Source organism: Nothoprocta perdicaria, unplaced genomic scaffold (assembly GCF_003342845.1).
Source record: "Nothoprocta perdicaria isolate Ctin4 unplaced genomic scaffold, notPer1 scaffold_31, whole genome shotgun sequence".
In the NCBI taxonomy this organism is placed as follows: domain Eukaryota; kingdom Metazoa; phylum Chordata; class Aves; order Tinamiformes; family Tinamidae; genus Nothoprocta; species Nothoprocta perdicaria.
Window position 1 is genome coordinate 2,771,665 of NW_020455544.1, and position 9,962 is coordinate 2,781,626.

Below are 9,962 nucleotides of genomic sequence, written 5' to 3' on the forward strand. Positions count from 1 at the left end.
CATCTTCTATTGTCTGGAAGAAAGAAATTATGTAAAGGAAATCTGCCACAGATATAAATATGGTGTATTTTTACAATAGAAATGTCATTATTATAATTAAACCACTTGAGCATATGAGCCATCAAGTTCTGGACTCTGTCTGGGACTCAGCCACCTGTGGGATCTTTGCACCTTTGAGGASCTTCCCAGAGAGCCAGTGCACTTTGTTTCTCTGGATTGTTCTTGAAATAAAATCAGCTTTCAGGCCTTTATAATAATTTGCCTTCTGCCAAATACGTGTGTAGTGTGGGCTGTAAGGTTAACCAAAAATCTGTTATTTCTCTCGCACTGGTTTTGCTGGGATTTGCAGTTGGGTGAATGCTGTTAATCTGACTCTTAATGTACTTGTGATCATACAGGATTAAGGTAGATTTGTTGGTCCTGGATCAGGAACCTACAAGGTATTTGAAAATGAAAGTAAAGATTGAAGAGAAATCAGGTCTGAAATGGACCTGAGAAGGCAAATAGTCTAGGCTTAAGTCCTGAGGCAGCCTGTTCCAATGTTCCACCACTCTTTCCATGCAGAAATTCTTCCCARTGTCTAACCTGGCACAACTTGAGGCCGTTTCCTCTTGTTCCRTCTGTAGTTATTCTGGAGAAGGTATCGACCCCCGCCTCACTGCAGCCTCCTTTCAGGCAGCTGTAGAGAGCRATAAGGTCTCCCCTGGGCCTCCTCTTCTCCAGCCTGGATGCCCCCAGCTCCCTCAGCAGCTCCTTGTACGGTCTGTGCTCCAGCCCCTTCACCAGCTTCCTTGCCTTTCTTGAAGTGAGGGGCCCAAAAGCCACTGAACAAGAGATGAAAGTGTTGCTTAGAATGATATTGAACAACAGCAAAACTCAGAAATACAACTTTGTTGCGATGGAGAAGCCTGGATCTGCCTTTAGGTCCATCTGCGGAGTTTAATAATAATAATAATAATAATAATAATAATAACAACAACAATAATAATAATAATGCATTGACAGAAAGACCTAATGCCCTTTTCCTGTCTTTTCAACCCTCACAGATGAACAGGAGCCAGCAGTCAGCAGTGATTCAGATATTTCATTGATTATGGCAATGGAGGTTGGACTGTCGGACGTGGAGCTGTCCACCGATCAAGACTGCGAAGAGGTGAAGTCTTGAGATCCACACAGAAACCCGGCACGAGACGCCAGGGGAGGGCCACAGGGAGGGACCGAGTCGCCTTGGTAGGGTTTGGACCAGTCATGCACACGCCTCCAGAGCACTGTCACTCCAGCACGCTCCATTCTGAGACGGTCACGAAAAGCAATAGCAACAGTTGTGTCTGCCTGGTGGCAGGTTCGTCATCTGCACATGTCCATTAGACTCACGTGGAAGGTGAGAGCTTCCCGGTTACCCATGTGCTTGAGAGCAGTCATGCAGCTCTTCAGTGGCTCATAAGTGCACAACTGAAATGACAGCTTGAGTGTTTTCTACATTTGGTCGATGGTTTTGTTTTGTTTTGTTTTTTTAAGACCTATGTATGTTTATTTGTTATGGATGGACGCTATATTTTTGTTGACTGACCCCAGCTTTTTCAAGAGCTCAGTCCAARAAAGTCAGTTCCCCTCCACTGGTCACTTCATGATCTGAATCCAGGTTTTATTATTGCCTTGGCATTTCTGCGTGATGTGTACGTGGCTTCASAAAGGTAGTGCTTCAGCGCCCTGTGTTAAATTGAATCCTGCTTTTGTTAAACGAGGCCTTGGAAATCATGTATTCTGAAAGCTTTTATTTGCAAGAGAGCTCTGAATTAACAGAGATCGCTGAGTGTTTGTTTAAACTGCATTATGTTGCTTTGACRTAGAGTTCTATTCAAAATAGGTTTGGTACCGTATGAGGGAGCGAAAGAAGAGCATTAAGCTTTACCGTGTCCTTGTAATCCTGTGCTCTATTTTGGGCTATTAGCAGTTGTCAGTACATTAATGGCCTTCCTTCAGGTCCCAATTCAATAGCCGGAAAAGAAGATCTCCTGTAACATTCTGTGTTTTCTTAATTTTGCAGACCAAAATGTGGCCAGTAGGCCAAAGGAGTGTCCGAGAGGTTTCCAAGGGGTGCTTGTTAGCAGCTGCTCATTATGTGGGTGACAGAAGTACTCTGAGAAAGGGTTTGGAGATGCCAACAGTGGTGTCAGAAGTTGCTAATGAAGCAAGAGGCAGCTGCGTGAATGTTTACTTCTTTTACTTTTCTTGATAGATTTCACTTCTAATTATTTAAATGCAGTTTTGCCTGTTTATTATCAAATACAGGAATCCAAARCCTGGATTCCTCTTTCAAAGGAACCAAAGCAGTTCCTTGCCTCCAGAATCTCTGTTAATGTTATCACAAGCATAGCAGGTTACTTGCAATTTAGATAGAACTATGGATAGCAAAAAAAATGGGAGAGCAAATTTGTAAACAAACAGAAGTAACATAAAGCATCTAAATACTAATGATTTATAATTATTATTTAGTCCAACCTGAATTATGTTGTCCAGAGCAAAGCTTATTTTGTCACTTTAGTGCACAGTTTCATTTTTCAGTCAGAAACTTTAGTTTACACAAGAGTAAATGGTTTCTGTTGAGAGTCAGATGGATTAAATCACATTGCAGCCTCCTGAGTAGGTCGGGAGAATCAACAATTCACCTTGCCTCAACATTTCACGGAGAGTTTAAATATTTTCATTTAGTTGTGTCACAGCAGCAACTCAAAATGCAAATATTGAGGGTATATAGGGTTCATGCTCCATTTAATCTCCTTGTGGTTTACATGTTACCTGTGGAAATGAAGTTCCAGCCAAAATTTGCCTGTCAGATCTTATTCAGGAACAAATGTGTTCACTAGCATCCCTAAAGTCTTTGGTGGTTTGTTTCTCAGTTCCAGGAAGAAGGAAAAAACTTACTCCGTGCTTCATGGTCCAGTTAGATCTAAGCTTTTGGGTTTTTTTGTTCTGTTTTTTTGTTGATTTTTCCCTACTCCCTAAACTTCAGGCTAACCTTGAAACAAAAGAGCCCAAGCTCCTAAGATTTCAAAACAGTGATCCAGAAATGCACTTTAAAAATGTCATGTCTTTTAAYTGAAGAGATGCAGGCAGGCAGAGATCTGTTTGGTTTGAAAAGGAAGTTAGAGATAGTTCCAGGCTGCGTGCCTGCCCTTGCTCACTCTTGCCAATATTTGTGCTTTTATAAACATTCTTTTTTTTTCATATTCTTTAATGTCCTCCCTATTCCCTGTTGCTGTGTGAAAGGCCCTCTGTGTCAGGGTTACTGATGGTGAAATTCACCCTATGCAGAGAGTTAGCCCAAGGAACCACATTAGCTCCATCTGAGCCCTGGAAATAATGCTGAAGCGGGATTTCAGTGGTTCATAGGAGCTACCTGGTRGAGCTACCTGCAATGCTCTGACATCCCTCTGCGGCTCAGCAGCAACAAGCTAAATCCTGGCCCTGCCAAGTACCGCTCCTGCTCCAGAGGAAGTGTTGCCCAGTCCTCTCTYTATTTCACAAACTTTATTACATTTMTCTCAGTGGCTCGGCTGACCATTACCTGTTGCTGTGGTGGAGTCACCGCAGCACGACCAAGCACGCCACRTCCACGCTCGTGCGAGGGGCTGTGAGAGGGTGCAGGTGAGTTGGGTCATTGCGCAGGTCAGCCGGCAAGCCTGGCTCCGCGCTCCTCCTCCTTGCCTCTTCCACACTGCACGCAGCAGGTTTTTCCATGTCTTTCCTGCTCAGGAGTAACCAGTGCAAGGCCAGGTGATGCATCCCTGAAGCTTGAACTTAAGTAAACGTTTAAATCCGTCCATGTTCACAAAAGCACTTTTATCTGATTTTGGGCTTGTACCCGAATCACATCATTTTCAATGGGTCTTATATGAATGTATTTAAGCTCCGGTGTCAAATGGAAGGGTTTTCCTAAAGCAGAACCTGGCTGATGATTTTTTTTTTTCTGAGAAACCTGTGAATTGCCTCAGGAACTTGAGGTGCTTCRCAAATCAATGAGCCCCTTCTTGAGCTAAGAATACGACCTAGCAGGCTGTGCAAGCCAGTAGTCATTTTTTGATTTCTATTTCATCAGCAATAATGGAGTTTTATGTTTGCTTGCTTTGCCTGTTTGTTTCTACCATTTTTTTGGTTTTGTAGATGCCAAGGTTACCGATCTGCTAGGAAAAAGCAGAATGATCTTCGGCCCACGGTGCCATTCAGCCTCCAGGCTCAATAAAACCGGGCCCGGGTATGGAGCAGATGGGGGGCCCTAGTGCCCCATAAGCAGCTCCGAATGGCCCGGGGCAGGTGGCTCCTTGGCGGGCAGCACTGGGCATCAGCCCACCGGTTTTGTAGGCACAGGCTGTTGGAGCACGCGCTGGGAGCAGCCCTGGTGAGGGCAGTGATGGGAAAGAGCATACAGGGGTATTTTAGGGCAAAATCGGGCTGTTAGGGTGCTTTTCTCAATGGAGCAATGGACACAGCACATGCAGGCACTGCCGTTATTCCAAGGAGCCTTTTCCTGGGCTGGCTGGCGGCTCTGGTGTGGGGAGGAGAGCGGCAGCGGGGCCCTGGCCTGGGATTTGCTTGTACCAGGCGGGTCGGAGCGCGAGGGACACGAGTGCCCTCTGCTGCACGCGCGGCCTCCGCACGCTCCCTTGGGCACTGGTCTGAACACAAACACGGAAGAGTCCTGAGCCTGAGATGCAGTTCAGAGATGGAGGGAATAAAAGAGGCAAGCAAACGAGAAAGGTAAATGTGTTGTGCATTTTGAGGGAAAAGCCAGCGGGCAGACATGCCACCTGAAGTCAGTCTCAACTCTCCAAACTACAGTACATGCGAGTTGGGGAAAGTTGCTTCTTACTGCAGTGAATGCTGAAAAAAGAAAATAAAAATGTAAAAAAAATAGTGTTTTCACCTTTTTTTTTTGTTTGTTTACTTTCTCATTTTTTAGTCCTGTATAGTGTTAAACAAGACAGAAGGAAGCTTTGTTGCTCTGAATGTATGCAGTTATTAAGATGTCAACTATCTAAATGTTTTGTATGTGCACACACCACCGTCCTGACTTCTTGTCTCATGTTGAGGAACCCAAAAAGCCTGTGCCATTTTGTAATTAGAAATGTAAAGGCGGGGGCAGCGCGGGAGGGTCTGTAATTTTTATAGCAAGACGGTCCTTGTATTTAGGAAACATTTTACATGATTTTGTACTTGTGAGAAATAAGCATTCCATCCATTTCCAGAGGAGAATTATTTTTGTTCCAAGTAGTTTATAAGCCAACCAAAAAAGGGCAGCACCCGATTCRTACGCAGCTCGTGAGCAGAGCCGGAGCCCTCCGGGTCCCAGGGCTGGCTCTTCCCACACGCGGCAGAGCCCCTCCAGCGAGTGCTGTTTTCGAAAAGGGAAGAAGAAGAGGAGCAAAGTGCTATTTTGTGCTTGTTATTTTGTGAACGGGAATACGGGACGGCTTACGGGAATGGTCTCCAGTCGGGAGCAAGCGGCGCCGGGGTTGGGGCTGCTSCAGGGGCGCCGCGAGCGGAGCCCTGCCGGGGGCTCCGGGTTCCGCRGGCCGAGGCACTCGGAGTGCGGAATCGTCCCCCGCCTTCAGCCGGCTGCTCCCGGGGCTGAACACCCGGACAGCAGCACCTGCATCAACAGCGCGCGGGGCGACCTGGCACGTAGGGGAGTTTGTTTGTCTGTTTGTTTTCCTGCTACTGGTGCGTTTGCTGCCAAGACGGTGCAGCGGCAGCCTGCGGAGCCAGCCTTTTCTTCTGGCATTGTTTTCTGTACAGTATTGTGAACGTCCTTCAACTCCTGGCTCATGTTTTGTCATGTATACATCCTCCCCTCCAAAGCACTTTATCTCTCTTGGAAAACATGGGAGTCAGAGAACCGCCATCGTAAAGGGATTTGCCTGAAATCCTAAGGCACACACTTGTTTTTTTTTCTTCTTCTTGCTTTGTTCTATACTGTAAATGCTGAAGAGCATGGACAGTGACTCAGCTGGAGAAAGTACTGAAATGTTACGGCTAACATTTGGAAGCATTCAGTAGTACAACATGGCTATTTTTGTTAAATAGAGGATTATAATGTAAATACGTGAGAACTGTGTTATTATGTACTAGTAAAATATTGCAACTATCAAAGGTAAGATTGTGAATTCCAAGGAATTTTATTGCAAGTTTTTTAATAAAATGAAACCGATTACTGTGTCCTACCTATTTCCTAAACAACTGTAAAACTGGCATTTCCTGCTGTGCGTGAGGTGAAGGGAAAAGGGAGGGAAAGAGCAGGAGGCCTTGGCAGGCTGGAGCTCCGGGCAGCCATCTGGTGATGCTCTTCCCACGATCCGGAGCAAACCGGCATCCTCGGCGGCTGCGCTGGGAATTGCAGCTGTGAATGTGAAGACTCTCTGGAGCTGCCGGGAATGGCATCGGGGCTGTGCATGGCAGGGGGCGCAAGGCAAGGAATTCCAGGATCTAAGCACATGCTTAAGCTGGGGTGTTGCATCATGCTTTCCTCAGGGCTAGGGGAARTCTGTGAGCTTCATTTCTGCTCCGGATATGTGACACCAGTGTGTGACATAACGATGCCTGATGTTTTCCACAAGCCCTCGGCTTCTGAGGCAAGTGAGCCAGGGTCAGAGGGATGCGGGGCAGGTTGTTTGGAGCCCCGGTGACTGAGGAGAGCGCGTTGATAAAAGAGCAGCAAGCGCCTGAAAYGCCGTGGTCGGCAGCACAAGGAGGTTTGCTCGTGGCCAGGGCAGCAGCACCCGCTGGAAAGGAGGGCAGAGGATGGGGGCTCCAGCTGCTGCCGAGCTGCAGCTGAAGGAGATGCAGGTGAAGATCAGTAAATTAGCTAATTTACTGATTTTAGGGTGGTCTTAAAGGAAATCAGCTGAACTTATGTTTAGAAATGGGTTATTTGGGCATTTCTTCRGCTGCCCAATAGCATGTGGAAGAAGGGACACAAATGCCACAAGCGAGTGTTTCCTTGGACGGCCAGCGGCTCACACCTGAGCAGGGCTTTGCTGTGGCATGGAGGGAAGTGCAGATTGAAAAGCGCTGCTCGCTCGGTGCTGGGTTTCCCAAGCTACTGCAGCCCAAGCGCGAGGAAGCGGGCYGTGCACGCGGGCAGCTCCCCGCTCGCCTCAAAGGCCCGTCTCCCTCCGCGCGTCCCGGCCGAGGTTGGGGCCCTGCAGGTGCGACGCGAGGCGGCAGCGCCGCTTGGGCTGCAGCGCCCCCAGCGCAGCCACCGCTGGCGTGGCCCTGCCTCTCCTCCCGGAGCGAGGGAGCCTGTTGGAGCTGCGCAGCCTGGAGGAGCCCCAGGACGGCGGAAGAGGATAACCGCCTTCCGTGGGGCTTGGCGAGCCAGTCCCAGAAGTGCCGCGAGGAGCGTTGCGGAGATGTGAGTTACTTGCACTGTTGTCTGTAGGAGTATAAATACCTGTCCCAGGAGAGGAGGCCCTGGGGAGGGTGGGCACAGGCCTCCTCGCAGGCTCTGAGGTGCTTGGTGGGGAAAGGGCCTTTTTTCCCCCCTCGCTGCTCGTGGTAATGCTGTGTGTGGCTCGGGGCTCAAGTGCTGCTGAGCGAGCCTGCCACACTGCTGTCTGGGGACCCTCGCTTCGCCTGCCTTTGCATCAAAAACAGGCTCCCCAACCAACGCTCGGAGCTGCCGTGGAAGGGGAGCGCGGCTGCGGAGCCGGGCACTGGGGCAGCCCCCAGCGGCACCTGCAGGAGCTTGGGCAGGTCACAGCTTCGCGTGGGGGTTGTCCCCTGCTAAACGAGCAGAAAGGGGCGCATGCATCCTCGGGAGAACTCGCTCCCGTAAAAACAGTGATTGCCYGGTGTTTAGGTGTCTCCTGCTTGAGCGCTGCGTGTGTGTTTTGTTGGCAGCCAGGCTTCCTAAACAGGGAGCAGTTCCACTCTGACCGTAAGAGCTTTTCTCTTTAGTGTGGAAGATAACCTCGAGGGAGATAATCTTGCAGCTGCTGAAAATTATTAAGTCTCCTCAGCAGAGGAGTGAGTGAGTGCTACCGACCTGCCCGCCTCCCGCGCGCGAGATGTTCAATGAAGCCCTTCACTAATGCGTCCTGGGCGCTCCGAGATCCGGAGCGCGGCTGCGTGCAAGCGCTACGTCAGACGTCAATATAGCTCTGCCTTTCTGGCAGAGCGGCGTCCGCTTGCCTCGGTTTGCCCTTAACTGTCCTGCCCCAGCCTCCTGAGCGCCCTTAGCCCTTGCGGCCGTCAGGGACGTCCTCCATCTCGCTTGGTCTCCATTCCGGGTAGGAGCAGAGGCTTCTTGGCAGCCGGGGGGGCCGAGCGCCTTTCCTTGGCGTTAGGCGCTTCGCTGTCAACGTGCCGGTGGTCGCTCCTGCGGCTGGCGCACGCGGTGACGCTGCCGAAGGGCCCGGCAGCAGGGAGCAGCAGCGCGGCAGGAGCCCCCCGCTCCGACCGCCCTTTCGCAGGGAGCAGCCCTCGCTGTTCCAGCCCTGGGGGCTCCGGCGGCTCCATTCCCAGCTCCCGCCCGCTTCAGAGAGATTAACTTGGGCCTCCTGTGCCTCGGTATGTGCTTATAGTTCCTGTATCCCTTGCTTCTGCAGGAGTCTGGTGCTCAGGAGCGATTTTTCTTCCTTCCCTGCATTTCATCCCACCCTGTGCTGAATTCCCCCCACCTCTTTGCCTCGAGTTGACTTTGATCTTGTCACGTGGCAGCAAATTAGCACATGGAAGCAGCTGCAAATGAACTGCATGTTAAACAAATGCCTCTCAAAAATAGCTACCATGGAGCTGGGTATTTTGAAAAATCTGATTCATGCACGGTCTTTATATATAGATAGATACAGATATATGTTCCAATTTGCCAAGTGGAAGAAATGAGGAAGATGCAAAGGAGAAGGCACCAAGGAAAGGAGAGAGCAAGGTGCACGGCAAGATGTGGGGYGCGAGTCCTCAGGCCATGTTGGTCACCTGCCCCATAGCAGCAGTGGGGAGCAGGGCCTCGCGGTGTGGGTGCTGTGCCGGAGGGAGCGGAGGTTCCCTGCTCCGTGCGGCGCCCTGGTCCATGTCCTGTCTCTCATCCCGCAGGGCGCCGATCTCTGCRGTGCTCCAGGACTTCTTTGGCTGCTATTCCTTTTTCTACTTTTTACAAGTTGGGGCACTGTCCCACGTGGTGATGGTTGCCCTCAGCACTGCCTCCTCATCTGCTGCTTGCGCTTGTCCAGTTCCTGCAGGAAACTCGAGAGGGATATAAAATATTGTCGGAGAAAATAGTCGCGTAGTCAGGATTATTTACTCCTCCATGAAATGCAAGGCATGAAAGACATGAAGCCTAAAAGCAATGAAAGGAAATACTGTAATGCAGCATCTTATTGATCGGCAGAATTTGCTGCTGCTTAAGGTTATTGTACCACAAATTACGCTTGCTGTGGTGCTAACCAGAATTTTAAAACAATTGTAGGATGAAAACAAATCAAAACAAAGGTGCTCACTCTGAAAGCCTTTTACTGCTTGCCTGCTGGCTGAGGGGCTCCTGAAGAAATCCTGTCTGCCCCTCGTGAGTGTTACTGCAGCGCGTGGCTACACGCAGTATGAATCTTTCATGCCCCGCTCTGGCGGGGCTGGTGACGCCTGCTCAGGAGGCCTGGTGCCAGCCGCTCTGAATCGATGTGGTGCTGCGGGGCATGGGGCTCTCGTGAAGCTGGGAATGCTGAAAAGCTCCCAGGAAGCAGCTCCCCAGAGAAAGGAGCGTTTTGTAGGGCGCGCAGCACAGGCGGCCTCCGCTTGTGTGTGTTTGGGTATTGACGTGAGGGCGGCTGTGCCCAGCAGCGGGTGACGACTCCTTTGCATCGCAGCCCACCTTTCCACCGTGCTTCAGATCAGGCTCGGGTCTGCCTGCCCTTGGAAAGGGAAAAAAGCATTTAAAAGCCAGGCTCGCAGGCTGCAGGAACCACAGGTTC

General features: G+C 50.1%; 1 protein-coding gene across 1 annotated transcript in view; it reads left to right on the forward strand.

Annotated features, from left to right (window-relative positions):
- Window positions 1-1,422, forward strand: part of RNF150 (ring finger protein 150) — a 93,559-nt gene extending 92,137 nt beyond the window's left edge. The window contains exon 7 of the mRNA XM_026042589.1: window positions 1,047-1,422. Within this exon, the coding sequence (XP_025898374.1) occupies window positions 1,047-1,165 (119 nt within the window). The 3' untranslated portion in view covers window positions 1,166-1,422. The remainder of the gene's footprint in view (window positions 1-1,046) is intronic.
- Window positions 1,423-9,962: the final 8,540 nt, after the last annotated feature.